This window comes from Peromyscus eremicus, chromosome 12 (genome assembly GCF_949786415.1).
Source record: "Peromyscus eremicus chromosome 12, PerEre_H2_v1, whole genome shotgun sequence".
Lineage (NCBI taxonomy): Eukaryota > Metazoa > Chordata > Mammalia > Rodentia > Cricetidae > Peromyscus > Peromyscus eremicus.
The window spans coordinates 50,553,505-50,574,362 of NC_081428.1; the positions used below are offsets into that span (position 1 = coordinate 50,553,505).

Consider the following 20,858-nt stretch of genomic DNA (forward strand, 5'->3'; position numbering starts at 1 on the left):
TGAAGGTAAGTTTAAAAGCCAGGCATGGTAGCACGCTCTTGTAATCCCAGCTCTGAGAAGCTGGAGACAGCCAGCCTTATCCAGCAGGCGAGCCTCAAGCCAGGGAGAGCTCTGTCTCCAGAAGAAATGTGGAAGGGATAGGTGTGGTTGCCTACATCTTTAATCCTAGCACTTGGGATGTAGACGCAGGCAGCTCTCTGAGTTCAAAGCCAGCCTGTCTACATAGAGTTCTAGGCCAACCAATCTCAAATTAAAAAAAAAAAAAAAAAAAAAAAGTAAGGTGGAAGACAGGCATCCCCGGAGGAACACAACAGGAAGTGGACTCTGACCTTCACATGTGCATGTACACACAAGTACACCCACATACACGTGTGTGCCTGCAAACACAATACAAATAAAGCCAAAATGCTTGGTTCCTGAAGAATGATACCTAAAGTTGTCCTTTGACCTCCACACACATACATGCACACGCACATGCACACACACACACACACACACCACAAAATTAAGTAAAAAGATTTTGTGTGATACACAAGAAGCAACACAAAGGAAAATCAAAGATAAGGAGGAACTTGATGATGGTAGTATGTGGACTGAAGGGTTGTGTTCCTCAGCCAAATTTATATGTACCACTTCTGATCCATGATGTGCTGGTATTTGGAGCCGAAGTGTGAAAGGGCCCTACCCTCATGAATGAGATTTACACCCCCACAGGAAGAAAGAGATGGAGAGATGGCTCAGCAGTTGAGAACACTTACTGCTCTTGCAGATTAGCAGCCTTACATGAAGAGACAGGCTGGAAAGCTGGCTTAGCAGTTAAGGTTTTATTGCTATAGCAGAGGATCTGGGTTTGTTTCCCAGTACCCACATGGGGGCTCACAACACCTCTAACTCCAGTTCCATTGGCTCCAATAGCCTCTCTGGGCTCTGCAGTGTCCTACACATACACATAAATAATAATTAACTTTTTTAAAAGAGAAGAGTGTGACAATCATTCTCTCTGTACCATGTAAGTACATAACTAGGACGAGAATATTTTTATTTTAAAAGATTTTATTATTTTTAATTTTGTGTCTTTGTGTGGCTATATGCACACGGAAGCTGGAGGTGTTGGATCCTCCTGGCCTGGAGTCCCAGGTACTTGTGAGATCCTGACAGGGCTGCTGGGAACTCAGGTCCTCTGCAGAGTAGTCCTACTTTACCTGCTGGGCCATCTCTGCAGCCCAAGGATTGCAATCTTTATTTCGGACTCCTCAGCCTCCACAACCGGGAGGTTAAGGTTTTCGTTAAGTCACTGGATCGGTTCTACTTTGTTACTTGACCTGGAGCCTGTATTAAGACACTCTGTTATACTGTTTTTTCAAAAGGGAGCATTGGGAAGGCCTCTCTATAAGGTGATAGCCAAGAAACCCCTGAAAGGGGCACAGCATATGCTGAGGCTATCCGGAGGAAGAAGAGCCAAGTCACGGGGTCAGAAGGCAAAGGCACTCAGGCAGGGCCAACCTTGTTATGTGTGAAGACAGGAATGGTGGATGAGGCATACTGTAAAGACTGGCAGGAGGAGAGGCCACAGAGGTCTTCAAGACTATGTCAATGTCAGATTTCAGATTGTTCTCTACTGATAACCACAACCTCAAAGTATACTAAATAATGGGCTGAGAAAGGGATCTCACGTGACTGAGTATTACTGCCAGGCTCTTACAATATTCCATTTCTAAACTTTTTTGAAGGGTAAATTTTACATTAAAGCACTTTTTTATCCTTAAAATTTTTGGAGACTATTTTATATTTCTAATTATGTGTATGTGTGTGTTTATGTGGGAGAAAATGCCATGTACAGGTGTCTACAGAGTTCAGAAGAGGATACTGGAGCCCTAGGAGCTGGAGTCACGGGTGGTTATGAGTCACCTGACATGGGTGCTGGGAACAGAACTTGGGTCTTCTCCAAGAGCAGCGCCATCTCGTGAGTACCACAGTCATGACAAACTTTAAGGCTGCAAACACAGTGTGGGGGCTGGAAGATGGTGCAGCAGTGAAGTACTTGCCCCGCAAGCATGAGGTCCTGAGTGCGGATCAGCAGCACGGGGCATGGCAGATCCCACCTGAAATCTTAGCACTGGGGAGTCAGGGACTGGCAGATCTCTGTAGCTCACTGGTTAGCCACTTCAGCTGAGTCACTGAACTCCAGGTTCAGTGTGAGAGCAAGTCTCAGAAAAGTAAGGTGGAAAGCAATCAGGGAAGACAGCTAACATTGACCTATGGCTTCTACATGCATGTGCACATACTCACACACAAACACATACACACACAGGGAACAAAAACATGATATGCATATGGCAAAAATATAAAACATATGAAGGGATAAACACTGAAAAGCAGCATTCCCCTATGCTCTTGCTCTCCAGATCCCATCCCCAAAACAATCATTATGAAGCTAGCTGCATGCATATCCTTCCAGAAATAATGCATGCCAATATATTCTTTCAAAGCTGAGACAGGGCTGCTGCTAGGGTGGTGGTTCAGTGGGTAAGAGAGCTTTCTGCACAAACATGAGGACCTGAGTTTGGATCTCCAGCATCCGTGTGTGTGTGTGTGTGTGTGTGTGTGTGTGTGTGCTCGCACACGCATGAGTGTGCACGTGTAACCCCAGTGCTGAGGGTGGAGAGCAGAGACTACAATATTGCTGGGGTTTGCTGGTCGCCAGCCTCGGCAACAAGACAAACAACAAACAAACAACCCTGTGAGCTCTGGTTCAGTGAATAAGGGAGGGCACAATGGAGGATACCCAAGGACCTCCTCTGTGCACATCTACACCTCCACCTCCACTGTCTTCACACACACGCACCCCTACCTAGACAGAAGGATGCTATGAACATCATGCAATACATTTTACTAAAGATGTATCCTACAGGCATTTTCATATCACATTTGGGGGGCTAGCTGACTCTAATGGCTGCATTTCTTTTATTTGCCAGGTTATTACTAAGAAACATTTAAGCCATCCACTGACCATTTCTGGTTTCTTTCTTTTGACTAAGCATGTGGTCTTGAATGACTAACTTCCATTCCAATGTACACAGTATTAATATCTCCCATCCTTTATTACTCTCTCATGTATCCATCACCGTGACTTAGTGCCTTGATTCAATAAGCTTCAGTTCTGGGTTCCTTCAACTGACTCACTATAGAGACCCAATATGCACACCCAAGAAACTCTTAGAAAAAGGAAACCAGGTGTGGCTCAGTGGTAGAGTGTCCACATAGTATGTATGGCTCCAGTTTCACATCCCAGTACTGCAAAATCAGAAAGAGAAAACTAATACTGTCTTTTCTTAAAACAAGGATCAGAACAACAGTAGGACCTGATAATGCTCAGCCACCTGCCCCCCACCCCCCACCTGCTCAGACAACAGACAGGGCACACAACAACTGTGAAGACAACCTGTAAACTGCTCTGCTCTGGGGGCCGGATACTGACCTCTGCTGCACGTTCTAGACACATTCTAAGAAAGTGAAATGGTTCCAGTTTCCTTTCTTCACGAACTTACAAGAATTGGGAATGTTGTTATTTTAAGGTGTGTTACTTTTGTTTATGCTCTGGAACATTTGTTAATGATGCAAAGATGTGTTACCTTTGTTTGATTAAATAAAATCCACCTGCAGCCAGGAGACTGTCAGCAACTAGCTGACAGGAAGTGGTAGGGAGGAGCTGGGTGGAGCAGGCTTTTAAGTGGGGGCAAGGAGAAGGACAGGGCTTTTGGGGAGATGTGAGCGACTTGCTACTCAGCCTCTCTGAGGAGCAGAATTCCACTTCAACCTTTGAATCATGAGTTCTTTAGAGGGACAGAGATTTACATAAGTTCCCTTGGTAGCTTTGAAAGAGTCAGTGCCTGAGGGAACAGAATCACCTCGGCTGAAGAAGCCTTTGCAGTTGCTGATTAGGACAGCCATGGCTTAAAAGGCAGCAACAGTTTTAAAAAAGGACATCAGGGAATGAAAGCCAAGAGTAGGTAGGAAGGTAAGGTTTTACCAGGCAGCTTCCAACACGTACTGAGAGGCCCCTGCACCTCAAGATGTGGGCAAAGAAGAGCAAAGTACAACACAACACAACCAGCCCCGTGTTAAGAAAACAATCCTTTTCCTTTTCTTCAATTTGTGAACCTCCTGCCTCAGGCTCCTGAAAGCAGGGGCAGTCTGTTTTGTTTTTTTTTTTTAAGACAAAAAAACCTCAACCAACCAAACAACAACAATCCCACATATTTACTAAAGTTTAATCCACCCAGCAGGGATAAAAAGAACTTAAAGTGTCTGGGGGGGAATGCTGAGGAGCAAGCTGATCCAGCCTTAAAATCCTCCAAGTCTCCACACCGAGAAGGCCCTGCTATCATCCCACCCGAGGTACAAGGCTCCACCAGAGGGTTACTGAGCAGTGCTGCTCGGCACCTCCCCACACCCATGTCCTGAGCCAACGGAAGTCTGCCCTTCCTGCTCTCACCACACAAGGTGAATTTGTTTCCTGTGAAATTGGAACTAGGAAATTTCAACCTCAGGCACAGCTGGAACACAACTAGCCAAGATGAGGATGAAGTAAAATACTGTGTTTCAGCTCTAGATTCTCTGGCCCTGTCCCTGAACCAGCCCAGAACTCTAGCGAGCAGGCTCCCACTCTTCAACCATTCTACCCCCAGGGAAGACTGACAGATGCTTTCCTGAGGAAAACAAAACATTTAGGGCCAAACATAAGCATATTTGATTAGCTTTTTAAAAAAGCTGATGATTCTTTTTATTAATAAATTCTTTCTCTCTCTTTCTCCAAGCTTCCCCCCGCCCTAAATAAGTATCTCTTTTGAAGAGGGGTGTGCAGTTGGGGGTGTGTGGATACCTTAGGGCCAGCCTTCTGGATATCTCCCAGAAGGCCAGTCTCCTAGTGTTAAGAACAAATCTCTAACACCCCAGGCTGAGACTTAGAATGGCTGAATTTTAGTCCGGTGTTGTGTCTGTCCCTCAAGACAGACAGGCAGGCCTCCAGAACTACAGTAGAGGAAGAAAGAGACCCCCCCCCCCCCTTGTGCAATCACTTTGTGAGCCTGCTCAGGGCTCCTTTTCTATGCTTGAGCCAGAGACAGGGCGACCAGGCACCGGCAAGCTCCCTGAAGGCTGAATCACCACCTCATGCCACCCTGTGTGACTGGAGGAGTCTGGTTCAGGGTTGTATCTGGAAAGCCAGGCTAGATCCATAATGAAAGAATTGTGAGTGGGCACACGCTTGAGTGTTGGTCACTGGATCAGCACCACACCCGACAGACCTCTCCACCCGTCTCTTCCACGTGGGTGGACTTTTCTCCTGCAGCACTGCCTCCAAACCAGGAAGCCTGAAAACAGGGATAGCACCAGGGCCGTGCTCAGAGTGCCCCTTAGGGCAGAAAGGGGCGGGAAGTGTGGCAGGGCACCCAGGCAGAAGTTGAGGTGAGCCTGCCCAGTCCATGCACTTGCTCAGACCCAGCTCCACACTAGAGCATGGGTGGTGCGGAGCAAGACGAAGACTGCTTCCTTCCACTTGGCCAAGGAGGAAACTGAGGCTGGGAAAGCTAGATGAATTCCTAAGCAACTGCACTAGCAAACCAGTTCTGGTCCTATACCCAGCCCTAGTCTGACTTGAGTCTCTCCATGACCCTGTGGGGTCCTTTGACACTCCCCAGGCGAAGCAGTCCAGTGACATTTTAAAGACACCCCCACACATACCCACACACTTGCCACACTGCCCACACTGGGCCTACAAATCTCTCTGGTCATTCCTGCAAGGTGATCCTGGGGCAAGTGTGCAAATTGTGAATAGAGAAATAGCAGCCCAGCCTTGAGCGGCAATCTTGGCGTCCACTGGGATCAGTAAGTCACTGGGCTGGGTGTTGCACTGAACCATACTCCTATAGGGTCCTTCAGCCACTCCAGAGTTAAGTACATCTCCTGGTCCCCAAATTAAGGCATAGAAACTTTGATTGACTTTGGATGCCTCATTCTCAAGTATGAAACAAAACAATAACAAAAACACCCAAAAAAAACCCCAAAAACTCATGTCAGCAAACATTTAAATAAAATGCTTAACATTTTTACTTAGACAAAATACCTAAATGAAAAGGAAAAAAGAGAATTAGGGGCTGGGAGACCCAGAAAACTTCCAGGGAAAGCCCATACAACCCTTAGGGATGAGAACCCATGAAATAAGCATATGGCACAAGATGTAATACACAGAATAAGAAAACCTTAAAAAGGTAACCACTAGGGATTGAAGAGACCAACTGGTTAAGATTAAAAACAGAGGACAAGAGGTTCTGGAAGTAAAGTCTTAGAGGGTTTAAAAAAAAAAAGGCAAAACTAGAAGTCATGCAGTAATTTGACCACCCAGAAAATTGCATCAAGAGTTCACTGAATGTGTGCAAAGAACTAAAAGTGCTCACGACTGAAGAGAAGGCTCAGAGGGCAAGAGCTCCTGCTGTGTAAGCATGAAGGCCTGAGTCCACCCACATATGAAGCCAGCATGGCTACCCCTGCAGCTAACCCCAGGGTGTAGGTAGAAACAGGCACACCATGAGAGTTGGGTGGTCCTCTTGAAATTGATTAGGGTGGAGTGAGTTGACCAATCAATGATCCCACATCCACGACTGCATGGGCAGCACAAACTGGACCCAGTAGGTTATTAAAAAACAAAAAACAAAAAGGGCATACTGTTGGGAGGAGCGGGGAAGGGAGTGGAACTGGGAGGAGCTGGGAAGAAGCTGAGCATGAGTACGATCAAAATAGACTGTGTGATAAATGAAATTCTCAAAGAATTAATAAAAGCACTATATCTTTAAAAGATGGAGAGTGGGGGGCTGGAGAGATGGCTCCGCGGTTAAGAACACTGGCTGCTCTTCCAGAGGACCTGGGTTCGATTGTCAACACCCACATGGCAGCTCACAACTGTTTGCACCTCAAGATCTGACACCTTCACACAGACATACATGCAGGCAAAACACAATGTAAAAAAAAAAAAGATGGAGAGTAATAAAGGAAGACATCCCATGTCCCCCTCTGGCCTTCACATCAGGAGTAGACAACACACACAATTTTAAAAGCTAAAAAGTATACAGAAAACTAAGAAATGAAAAACGAAGTATCAAAGCAAACAGTTGAGAATGGCTGTCTATGAAAGCTGTGTTAAGGCTAGGAAGCAGGAAGAACATTGATGTTTATTGTTTTAATACTATTTACTATGGATTCATATATGTTACATAGATTACTTAATTAAAAATAGTTTTAAAAGTTACTACAAGTTCTTATATTCCAACTGCAAAGGAATACTATATAATCATTAAAGAGAGGTGATTGTATGAGAAAGTAATCTACAACCAAGAAGAGTTTAGTATGTACACTGGATGAAAATGATGAAGTCACTTTCCAAAGCAGAACTGATACTCACTGATAAATCTATGTCCGGACAGATGTGCAATATTTTATTAGCGGTCATAACTTGAAAGTGGGATGTCAATTTCCTTTTGGTTTCTCAAGATTCCATGTTATTTGAATCATTTATTTTGTGTTCAATGTGTTTTATCTTCATTATTTTAAGAAATTAAAAATTACCTTCATTAGGGAAAAATATCATGCATTAAGCTGAGATTTACAAGTACTAATTGGATTTAACAGGCCATGGAGAGACCAGATGTGATGACACATACTTGTAATCCCAAGTAAGGATGCTGAGGCAAGAGAATATTGAGTCCTGGTCTGCACAGCAATACCTTGGCTCAAAAAAGAGGATGGGGCATGTATGGAGAGCATGAAGAATAAGTTAAAAATCCCTAGAAGACCCTAGGTAAGAATTTTCAAAGCATAAAGAATATTAATGATGAGAAAGCAATGCTAGGAAACATAGTAGATTATATGAATCTAATCATGGTGCTACTTTAGCAATTTATTGGAAAAGGAACAACAGTCTAGCAATCACATGGTACATTTGACCATGTGGAAAACTGTACTAGGAGATGATTAGAAACACAAGAAAAATTAAAGTATAGAAAAATGAAATGAATGAAAAATGAGGCTATCAACTTGAAACCTCCCTCCTCTTGATAAATGACAGAGAACAAAAATAATTATTCTAAAGACCAAAATAATTGAGAGCACTGTCTACTAACAAGCAGAGAAAAGAAATATGGTGGCTATCTACTTATTTCAGGAGTGGGGGTGGGAGGACTACCTGTTTCAGAGGGTGAGGGACGCCTACCTGTTTCAGAGCAGGGGAACACGGAATCAGTTCTCCTATTCTGTTTATCCCAGCATTGATTTTCTTCTTTCTGTGCCTCTCCACTAGAAAGAGGAAAAACACATTAGCAACCCTTATACTATGTGGCCAAAGTGCCCAATTTCCCAGGGCAAAGGAATTGTCAGGAAAGAATCATATGGAAGAGGCTAGGGGCTGTAGCTCAGTGGCAGAGCACCTCCCTAGCATGGACAAAGGAAAAGAAATTCAACCTTGAGCCGAAAATCATTATTTATCAAAGACAAGTAAGATTGTACATAAAGTTTCTAAGAATGCAATATTTTAAGTCAAATATTATGAAATAAATGCGCTTTTATAAACATCGTAAAGAAAACCATAAATAACTACATTAAAACAATTAAAAAGGAATTATTATTAGGCCATCTTTCCATTATGATTTATTGATAACAAATTTATTTTTCAAATTCACTTTCATCTTGTTACATGTATTATTTATTTTAGTGTGTGTATGCACATGTGTAGGTGTATGTGTACAGCACACATATGGGGTCACACAATGACTTGCTGGAGTCAGTTCTCTCTTTCCATCATGTCTGTTCCAGCTATCAAACTCAGGTTACCCTGCTCAGTGGCAAGCCACTCCATCTGCTGAGCCATCACAACAGCCCAATAACCAAATTTAAAGAAACCACTAATAAGTTACCATAAGCTGACTCTTTTTGGCAAGTGAGACCTTTCTTTAAATTTTAAGAACTTTAAAACACCTAGTGTAGGATGACTAGGCCTTTCTGGAATAGAAGCAGCTGTTGGTTGTGTCTTAAAATAGATAAGAAAAGGCATTGGCTTGGTTTTCTATGGTTCCTGAGATACCCACTCTGGCCAGGAAGGATCTTTTCTATCTAAGAAACAGGGAGTACCAGCTAGCTTTAACATCAACTTAACATAGCCTAAGATCACCTAGGAAGAGAGAATTTTAATGAGAAATTGCCTATATCAGGTTGTCTTGTGGTCTTATCTATGGAGGACTGTCTTAATTGAAAATTGATACAGTAAAACCTAGTCTACTGTGGGTGACTCCATTCCCTAGGATGAGGTCTTAATGGCACAAGAGAGAAAAAAGGTAGCTGAAAGCAAACAAGAATGTGTTTATTGTTTGTTTGCTCTTGACCTTGGATGCAATGTGACTAGCTGCTTGAGTTCCTGCCTTGAGTTTCCTTCAGTAATGGACAGTAACTTGGAACTGTAAGCCAAATAAATTTGCTCCTCCTCCTATGTTGCTTTTGGTCAGGATATTTTACTATGGTAACAGAAATGAGGACACAGGGCAACTGAAAACTTGTCAATTAACTGCCAAAATGTTCCAGACTGTAAGAGTTCACAAGAGTTCATCTAGATAATTTCTGTAAGATGCTAAAAGTAAAAACATGCCTAAGGGCTAGAGAGATAGCTCAGCAGTGGGGAGAATGTATTGATCTTCCAGAGGACCAGATCCAGTTCCTAGCACTCCTATTACATGGCTCACAACCACCTGTAATTCCAGCTCCTAGGGGATCTAAACCTCTGTGGGCACCTTCACACACACACAGACACACACATACACACTACTCTTGGCTATCTCTTAAGGTCTTCCTTTTTAATAACTGATTTCTAGGCTTTTAAGTGTGGTTTACTTTATTAATTTTCTAGCAATAGCACTCACTGTTATCTAAGAGTGGATTTCAAAGGTGATAAACTCATCTCACCAGTGTTCAATGTATCTTTCTGGATAAACTCTCCCAAAAGATCCTCTATGTATAGCTTTAGTTATGGATATAGATTAACACAAAGCAATTTTTAATTTTTTTTCTGAATGTAGAATGCAGCCTCTGATTAAAAATAAAATGTTTCATACTGTGTCAAAGTGAAAATGGATACAAAATGAATATTGTACATTTATCTGAGGTTGTCCTGTACTTCTAACATTAGAGATAAGATCATATTGATTTTATACATTTGTTTCTAAAATAGAAGTCTGTACAATTTAGGATTTTCCACATGCACCAGGTGTAGCGGCACAAGCCCGTAATGCCTGCACTCAGGAGGAAGAGGCAGGTGGATCTCTGTGAGTTCTAGGGCAATCCTGGGTCACACAGACAGACTTTATCTCAGAAGGAAGACTGCCACACTCAAAGAGCCCACGGCTCATCTCTTCCTTCCTCAGGGAGCTGCCCCTCTATATCCTTTATTCTCCCAGCGTCCTGAGTGAAGCCCTTCCAACTCTAGCCCCCCAAATATTCTAATATCATAACAAATCCAAAGTAGGCTACAAATCAGATATCACACAGACAGCTCCATGAGGCTCTGGGAATATTTTGTCAATAAAGACAATAAAGTTGCCCTTTCTGAAATATAACAAATAATTCCATGTGGCAACATAAAAAGGTGCATAATCAGCCGCAGCATAAGTAATTCCAGCAGAGTTCAAGTTGCGGTACGCACCTGCATTGTGTGTCTCCCGATTCTTCTTTCTGAAATAGAAGCGCACAGACAGGTAACGTGAGCATAATAAAAAAGAATCTTTACTCTCATAACCATTAAAGTGAGTGTTATGAAACTGTCTTTGTTGCAGCAATAAAGAACCACCCAAAGAAAAGAAAACTGGTTCATATCATGGTATAAGAACCTTAATGCAGATAATCTTAATAGATATTGTAGTGATATAGTGTATACCCTAATAAACTTGCCAGAGGATCAGAGGACAGAGCCAGCCACTAGGTTAGACATAGAGGTCAGGCAGACCTAGAGACCTAGATCAGACATAGAGGGTGGCACACACCTTTAATCCCAGTACTGGGAAGCACACACACCTTAAATCTGGGAAGTGACATGGCTGGACAGAGAAAAGTATGTAAGGCTCCAGGAAACTGGAACTAAAGCAGTTCAGCTGAGAGCCTTTTGGGTGAGGACTCAGAGGCTTTCAGTCTGAGGAAACAGGATCGGCTGGGGAGCTGGCGAGGTGAGGAAGCTGTGGCTTGCTCTGCTTCTACGATCTTTCAGCATTCACACCAATATCTGGCTCTGGGTTTTTAATTAAAAGACCATTTAAGATTTGAACAACAAGATAATAATTTCAGGAAGTAAGAACAATTCTCTCTATATACCCAGAAACCACATGTGAGAACAGACTCAATCCAGAAAAACTTCACTATCTGAAAATGGGACTTCACTGCGATGTGCCGGGAAAGAGATGGAACAATGTGCAGGGCAGCGTCTAGATTCCCAGTGAGGGGATGCGGGACAACAGCACTTAGTGTTAGTGCATCTGAGTCATCTTTCCATCTGCACACTCAGGTCATCCAAACTCTTACCTTTTCTTAAAATTTCCACTAAAGACATTGACTTTCCCTTTTTCTTAATTACCCAACACACCAGCTTTCCCCAATTTGGGAAGAAAAGAGAATATAGTAGTTTCAACCTAATTAAAAACAGTGGCCACACAATTCTAAGCAGACATTGCCTAAAATGCTAGAAACTCAGGAAAGTGGTTATAAGAAAATAAAAGTAATGCTATGTATATTGTCATTAATGGATTATAATGTTATAAATTAAATACAATCTAAATGTTTCAGGATGCCAGTGAAAATGTCCTTAGAAAGCAAACATGTAACATAGATTTGAGATAATTTCTTAAAATTATTATTATTATTATTTTATAACCCAATCACAGTTTTCCCTTCCTCCTCTCTTCCTAGTCCCTCCTCTCACCTCCCCTCTGCCCACTCCCATCCACCCCTCCTCCGTTTCTATTCAGAAAAGGGCAGACCTCCCATAGATAGCAACCAAACATGGCATATTAAGTTGCAGTAAGACTAAGCACCTCCCCTCCTAGCAAAGCTGGGCAAGGTGACCCAGTATAAGGAGCAGGGTTCCAAAAGCTGGCCGAGTCAGAGACAGCCCTCACTCCCACTGAAGATCACTCTACACAACTGTCACATGTATGCAGAGGGCCTACGTCCATCTGATGCAGCCTCCCTGGTTGTCAGTTCAGTCTCTGTGAGCCCCTTGTGACTGATACGCTTCAACTACTGATGACCATTCTTATCTGTCACACTGCTGAGAAAATAAGGACGGGTAAATTTGATCCATGTATCTCTTTTAGTAAATCTATTTCTACCCATCCACACATATTTTGGAGATTAATTATTTTCTATGCATCCAAATGCAAGTTCACTAAGGACTGTTTAGCAAACTGGGAGCTAATTCTGTTTCTTACCTGCCTACATGGTATTATTTGGGGTTGTGGATACACACCTGTGCTGCTTTTTCATAGGTGTCTCATGCTCTGTCATTTCTGGCATGGTGGCAGTGATAGGAACCTACAAAGGGATAAAAAGACCAAGACACTTAGTCATTCCAGAGTGTGGAGAAATCAAATGGCAAATTCCATTTTAATACCAAAAAGCCAAACAAACAGACAAACAAAAATAAACAAAAAACACTTGACCAGGTGTTGTAGATTAAAAAGGTTTAAGAAAATAGGATACATGCTTGAAATCCCAGTCCTAGGAAGATTGAGGCAGGAGGATCATAAGGTTAGGGCCAGCCTGGGCTGCATGGCGAGTGTCAGACTAGCCTGGGCTTCACAGTAAGATCTCACTGGTAAAGTGCTTGGCCAGCATGAACTGTAAGAACACACTGCCAGATGACTCTCCAGAAACAACAAAGGACAGACACTATTACAAGCAGCAGATGTAAATCATAGTGAGCCTTTCTCTAGCTGCCAGGTGCCAGCAGTCCCAATGGAGACTCACTACAATGTGGGTGTGAAAACTCTACCGATACTAAAGCATGAAGACAGTGGATTTTCCTTTCTGTCTCCATTCTTTTTCCTCTTCCCCCTCTCTATTTTGAGACAGGGTCTCATTATATAGTCCAGGGATGGTCTCAAAACTGGTAATCCTCCTGTCTCAGCTACCCAAGTGTTGTGATTATGGGCACACATCACTACTCGGCTGAAAACAGATGTGCTATAGGGAAATATACATAAAAGGAAAAGGCCGGCCGGGCGGTGGTGGCGCACGCCTTTAATCCCAGCACTCGGGAGGCAGAGCCAGGCGGATCTCTGTGAGTTCGAGGCCAGCCTGGACTACCAAGTGAGTTCCAGGAAAGGCGCAAAGCTACACAGAGAAACCCTGTCTCGAAAAACCGAAAAAAAAAAAAAAGAAAAAAAAAAAAAAAAAAAAAGGAAAAGGCCTGGAAGCAGAAACATTAATACATGAAAGTGCAGGCATGCAAGGTCAGCAATACTACGGTGACTTCTTTTGGTCCTCTCTGACTTTTCCAGAGTTTGATAATGAAAATGTTAATGCTTAACTCTCAGGAACTGGCAACCAACCTTCCAAAAGAGGCTGTCAAGCTAGGGCGCTTGTTGGGCTACAGGGAAGGAGGTACAAAAGCAACTCCCCCTTTTTCTTCTGGGAAGGGAAAGGAGGTACTAAGTATAGAGGTAAACTCACAAAGCAGGAGTTTAAAATCGGATTGTGCCACTTCCTAGCTGTTTGGTTGTGGGCAAACTGTTTAACCCCTTTAGAGTCTCAGTTGTTTTATCTCCATAACTGGGTTGTTTTGAGAAGGGGATGAAATAACGCAAGGAAGGCCCAACACCACAGTGCCTGGCAGCAACAGGGATCAGGAATGTCAGCTCTGAGATATTTCAGAACAAGCATCCACCCTCGGAAGGAAGGCAGGCAGGCAAGGGACAGACAGACGTCCTGACTGATGTGGCCTGTGGAGAATGTGTAGTGGAAACCAGCAAGAGGGCTCAGTGGGTAACAGAGCTCCCAAGCCTGAAGACCTGAGTTCCACCCCAAGATACACACAGTAGAAAGAGGAACCGACTCCTGCATGCTGTTTTCTGACCTCCACACACGTGTTACAGATGCACACACACCACAAAAAAAGAAGCATTACGATTTTCTTTTTTCAAAAACAACTCACTTCAGCAGCCTGTTCCTGTTCCACCTTCTCCTTATAGACAACCACTCACCGTGGATAAGCACATAACAGCAGTGTGGGACAGTCAGCACGTAAGTACACAAACAACCTGTCTCCTCTCTCACCCAAGGGCTCGCGGTTTCTTCACTCTGGATTCCTGGCTTCCAGCTCCTCCTCTTTCTGGTTCAAATCTATCATCTTCTGCCAGAAGATGGTCTCTATAGGTTATGTTTTCTTCTTACTATAAAAAAGAAAAGCCCATGAGTGTTTACAGGCACCAGGTATGCATGAGATGAAGCTGGCAACTAATGGCACGCAGGCAGGTTTGCGAGGCATGAAGGATGAGCCTGACTGCTCTCCACCACTGGAGAACATGTGAATGTAATTGCTCTCGAAAGCCTTTTCCCAATGGGCAACTATGGGGTCTTACAGGCAGTGGAGGGCATGTGGACATGCTCTCTTCTATTCTGTTTGCTCATGGTCCCTGGGACCCTTATTATTCATGGATCTCCGAAGACCTCCATCTTATGTCTAATATTAAGACCAGCCCTCAATTCTAAAATTACCTTTCCATTTCCTTTTTCCCTTATGTAAAATTTCATTTCTTCTCTACATATGCATGAATGGGCGTTGTGTGGTGAGTGTTCACGTGTGTGTGAGCACATATGAGTGTGTGAGTGTGCAGGCACGAGGACATCCACAGGTGTCGCCAGTTGTCTTGATTGCCCTCTACTTTATTCTTTTTGAGACAATGACTCTCAGTTGAACTCAGAGCTTGCTGTCTACATGGCTAGTCTCCTTAAGCAGCTTGTCCTGGGGACCCCATCTCTACCTCCAGAGGCTAGAATGCAGGTGAGAACCTCCTGGTATTTGTGGAGTTTGGGGATCTGAACTCTGGTCCTCTTGCTCCCACAGCAAGCACGTTAAGTGCTAAGCCATCTCCCTGCCCCATTCTTTTTTGTAGGAGTGACTGAAAACTTGCTCAGAGCTGGGAAACAGGCTGAAGGCATGTGCACTGTGTATGCAACAACATACTTTACAGCTTCATCTAAGACTGGCCTAGGATCCTAGATCTTCTTAGATGACATCTTTTTCTCTTTTCCTTTCTTCTCTTTCTCTATGCTTAAAAAGTCTGAGAAACTTAGCTCTATTTTAGGGTAATGTTTCCCAGGCATAGATAATAACTATCCGGAGGGTACCAGTGCTTTCTATCTGTGAGTTTCATGTCTGTGAGTCCACAGGTGAGAGAGAACATGTGGGATTCATTTCTGAGCCAAGGTTTACCTTACTTAAAAATGTTTTACAGTCCCATTCATTTGCTGCACACTTCATAACTTTATTTTTCTTTACAACTGAATAAAACTCTATTGTGTGTGTGTGTACATTACAGCATCCATTCATCTGTTGATGGGCATCTAGGCTGATTCTATTTCCTTGAGCAACAATAAACATGGATGGGCAAGTGTCTCTATAATAACAGCATATATAATCCTTTGGGTTTATGCCCAGAAATGGCATATACCAAGAATGGGTCACACATATATGGAAAGTCTATTTTTAGTTAGTTTTTTTTTTGTGTGTTTGTGTGTGCACGAGTGTGTAGGTGTACCCACGTGTGGAGGCCACAGAAGGACACCAGGTGACTTCCTCTATCACTGGCTCTCCATTTGGTTGCCCCCCTTCCATAGCTTTCTATCTTGTCTTCTTGCTCTGGCTAGGACTTTGAGAGCAATACTAAATAAGAGTGAAGAAGGCAGACACTCTTACTGTTCCTGATTGTAATGGAAATGCTATTCAAGGGAGTGTATGCTATTGCAGCCACTATGGAAATCAATGTGGAGTTTCTCAAAACACTTAAAAATATTTTTTCTAGGGCTGGGGAAGTGGCTCAGGGGCAAAGTGTCTGCTGTGCAAACATAAGCAGTCAAGCTCAGATCCTCAGCACCCACATAAAAAGTCTGGATAGCAGCACATGTCTGTAATCCCAGAATGGATGGATGGAGACAGGCAGATCCCAGAGGCTCACGAGTCAAAGTCCAGCCAAAACAACAAGCTCCAGGTTCAGTGAAAGACCTTATCTTTAAAAAAATTAAAATAAGAGTTGGGCGTGGTGATGCATGCCTTTATTATCTTTAAAAATGATATCTTTAAAAATTATAGCCAGGTGTGGTGGTGCATGCCTTTATTATCTTTAAAAATTATAGCCAGGTGTGGTGGTGCATGCCTTTATTATCTTTAAAAATTATAGCCAGGTGTGGTGGTGCACGCTTTAATCCCAGCACTCAGGGGGCAGAGGCAGGTGGATCTCTGCAAGGCCACCGTGGTCTACAAAGGGAGTTCCAGCACAGTGAGGGCTACACAGAGAAACTGTCTGGGGAAACAAAACAAAGCAAAATGAAATTAAAATAAGGTCAAGAGCAATGAAGGAAGATACTCAAGGCCAACCTCTGGTCTTCATATATGCATGCACAAGTAAGTGTACATGTTCACATATGCACAGACACAAACCCATATGCATACATACATCAGACACATATGTACACGTGCACACAAAAAGATCTAAAAGGGATATAGATGGGAAAGGAAGTAGTTAAATTATTTCTATTTGTAGATGACATAATTCTATATTTAAAACCCCATGGAGTTCACACACACACACACACACACACACACACACACACACACACAAAACTTCAGAAAAATAACTTCAGAAAAACAGCAGAATACAAAATCTTTGGTATGGTGGCACATGGATGTAATCACAGCACCAAGGAGGTTGAGGCAGGAGGGTCATGAATTCCAGGTCAGCTGGAAATACACAGTAAGCTCCTGTCAGAGACAGAAGTGAGGGGTCAGAGGTTGATGCTGGTGCTTCCTCCTTGGCTCTTGCTTGTGAGACAGACACTGGCTGACTAGCAGGGCCCCAGGAGTACTCCTGTCTCTTCCCCCAGCACTAGAATTACAGGGATGTGTGCCATGCCTAGCTTTTACATGGTGCTGGTGACATGAACTTGGGTCCTCAAGCACATGCGGCAAGCACTTTACTGACGGAACCAGCTCTCCACCCTCCAAAATTACATTCCCGATGTTAAAAAGTAACCAGAATAAAAGACTACATTATCATAATCTTTGTCTACTGACCAATAAACCTACTAATGAAGACATGGCTTTTCTTCTCTTCTTGGCACTGGGGTCAAATAACTCAGGGCCTTAGACCACCGAGTCACACACAGCCCAACGGCATTTTAATACAATATTTATATGACTAAATAAACATACTCCTTAAAATAGTTAAAGTGCCATGAATTTTTAAAGATAAATGCTAAAATATTATATTAATAATCTATGAGTAATTATATCTGTGTGGAAAGAAACAATTCTTGGGAAAGCAGTCAAACCCAGTGGTTCACACATGGTGGTCGGTCCTCAGATCTCCATAAAGTCACATTGTCTAGGACCTTTTTCCCCTTGAGGTAAAACTCACACTAATTCCAACAGCTTAAGTACACCATTCAGTGAGCTTTGATAGATGCACACACTTCTGTGACCCAATCCTCATCAAACGACAGACATTATTGCCAGACAAAGTTCTTTCTTGGCCTTTCCTAGTCAATCCCTTCCCAGTTTTAGAAGTAATCACTGTCCTGTTTCCTCCTCTCGACTTTATATAGATGTATTAGCTGGAATTCTCTTGGGGCAAGCTTACACTCAGCTGAATATAAATGTATATACTTTCTTCCAGGAGTCTGCTCCTTTTTCTCACTAAGGATGAACCTAGAACACTAGCTGTTTATCCATTTTTCTGTTGACGGACTGCCACTTTGTCCATTAAGTGCCACCGGCACGAATTACAAACACCATAAGGATAGACAGTCACTAGACGGTCAGCTGAGCATTCTGTGCTGGTCAACGGTGTCTGGACAGTTTCTTACCTAGCAAATGACATATTAGTTACATGGGTTTTTGTTGTTGTTTGTTTGTTTGTTTGTTTGTTTTTCTAAAAGAAAGCCCAGGTACACTCTGGTGGGTGGAAGACTACCTTTGCATAGCATAGTCCAGCTTAGCGTCCGGCCCCATCTCTCCTGCCTGTGAGGGCGCCAGGACCTTCCTGTCTTGTTGCTGCCCAAGGCAGCTCCCTGAGTCTCTAATAAACTGCATTTTGTGAACTCCTGGACTTGCCTGCAGTTTCCCTTGGCCTGTCAGTCTCTGCACTTGCTGCCTTTGGTGGCCGGTTCTCATCCACCGGGTTCCCTGCAACAACTAATGGTTTTGGAGTTTCTGGGTGATAAAAATGTTCTAAAATTTTGACAAGATATTATATTGGAATGGATATTTCTACCATGTAAACCAAATAAGAAGTTAAAGAATTATGTAGAAAAGATCTCTGATTTGATTCTAAAAGGTAAATTAAGACTTCACCAGTGGACAGGAATGGACCCAGCAGAAATTGTAGTACCTTTAACTAATGAGGAAATTTCCTCTTTACAGAAAGATAGTGAATACTGGCAAAGAGCCTGCAGTAACTTTTTGGGAGAGATGAACAATTGTTATCCCAAAAGCAAGAGAATAGAATTCATAAAAAGAACTGAATGGATCCTTCCTCACATTGTACAGCAAAAACCAATCTCTAGAATCCCCACATTCTATACTGATACAAATAAATCAGGAAAGGCAGGTTATAAATCAGGAGACTTAAGTAAAGTGGTTCAAAGTCCATACAACTCTGTACAAAAAGCATAACTGTATGTTATTCTTATGGTACTAATGGACTTCACAGAACCCCTCAATATAGTCACTGACTCTCAATATGCAGAGAGAGTTGTTTTACATATTGAAACTGTTGAATTTATTCCTGATACCACAGAATTAACTTCACTATTATTACAATTACAGGAAATCATCAGAAATAGGGAACATCCTATATATATATATATATAACACACATCTGATCCCATATGGGTCTGCCAGGTCCTCTAGCACAAGGTAATGATGAGATTGATCAATTATTAACAGGTAATGTGCTAGAACACTGAGAATTTCATAAGAAACACCATGTAAACAGCAAAGATTTGAAAAAGGACTTTTCCATCACTTGGCAAGAAGCCAAGGAAATTGTAAAAAATGTCCTACTTGTTCCTTCTATAACTAAACTTCATTACCTGCTGGAAGCAATCTAAAAGGTATACAAAGAAATGAAATGTGGCAGGTGGATGTGTTTCATTTTGCAGAATTTGGAAGATTAAACTATATATACCATACCATTGACAGCTATTCAGGATTCCAATGGGTAACTCCTATGAGTTCTGAAAAGGCTGACTCTGTAATTACACACCTATTAGAAGTTACAGCCATGAGAATAGCTGTACAAATTAAGACTGATGATGCTCCAGCACACATCTCAAATAAAATGAGACAGTTTTTTGCTTATTACAATATAAAGCATGTTACAGGTATATCACACAACCCCACAGGCCAAGTCATAGAAAGATCCAATCGAACTTTAAAGTCTATGCTGAATAAACAGAAAGTGCTATGGATGATTGATTGATAAAGTACAAATAGACTAGATATTATAAATAGACTAGCTATTATAACTGTAACTCTTGCTTGATAGCTGTTTTGTTATATGTAATTTTACTATGTGAAAGTTAAAACCTTCCTTTTTGAAAAAAAAGAAAAGGGGAAGTGCTATGGATGATTGATTGATAAATAAAGTGCTGACTGGCCAGCAGGCAGGCAGGAAGTATAGGTAGGGCAAAGAGAGAGGAGAATTTTGGGAAGTGGAAGGCTGAGGCAGAGAGACGCAGCCAGCCACCGCCAGGAGAAACATGGTGTAAGACACTGGTAAGCCAAGAGCCACATGACAAGGTATAGATGCATAGAAATGGGTTAATTTGAGATATAAGAACAGATAGCAAGAGGCCTGCCACAGCCATACACTTTATAAATAATATAAGCCTCTGTGTGTTTACTTGGGGGACGCTAGTGGGAGAGATTTGCCCCAACTGCCAGCAGGTCGGGACACAGAAAAACTCCAGCTACAAGAAAGAGGTAACAATGACTCCTAGAAATAGATTACATAATGCTTTATTAACCCTGAATTTTCTCAATGCTGATAAGAAAGGGACAACAGCTGTGGAGAGACATTGGACAACAGAAAAAAGTCCTGAGCTAAACCAACCAGTTTACTTCAAAGATATGTTGACCTCAGAATAGAAACCAGGATACGTCCTACACTGGGGAAGGGGTTTTGCTTTTGTTTCTGTTGGAGAAGAAAAGCTATGGATACCAACAAAATTAATTAAAAAAATTGCTTCAAACAGGAGAAACCCCTTAATGAGGAGAACAGCCCTTCCACCAATGTGACATCTCTACAAGTTGTAAGAAAAACTCAACAAACAAGGGTTGGGGCAGAGTTCTGGTTTTTTGTTTGTTTGTTTGTTTGTTTGTTTTGTTTGTTTGTTTTTGTTTTTGTTTTTGTTTTTTGTCTTTACAGGATAATAGAAATACTCATTTTCAAGAAATCGTAAGGACTTGGATACCTAGACATCTACCACAAAAAGGAAGGACCTAATGGTGCCAATATACTCTACAGGGTAATATCTCACTGACTAACATCAATATC

The 20,858-nt window shown here is 42.4% G+C and overlaps 1 protein-coding gene across 1 annotated transcript in view; it reads right to left on the minus strand.

The window, feature by feature from the left end:
- Usf3 (upstream transcription factor family member 3) overlaps positions 1–20,858 on the minus strand; it is a 65,661-nt gene that overhangs the window by 13,213 nt on the left and 31,590 nt on the right. Inside the window, exons 2-5 of the mRNA XM_059277174.1 lie at positions 14,359–14,474; positions 12,551–12,615; positions 10,739–10,767; positions 8,264–8,346 (exon numbers count right to left, since the gene is read on the minus strand). Coding sequence (XP_059133157.1) covers positions 8,264–8,346; positions 10,739–10,767; positions 12,551–12,597 — 159 coding nt within the window. The 5' untranslated portion in view covers positions 12,598–12,615; positions 14,359–14,474. The remainder of the gene's footprint in view (positions 1–8,263; positions 8,347–10,738; positions 10,768–12,550; positions 12,616–14,358; positions 14,475–20,858) is intronic.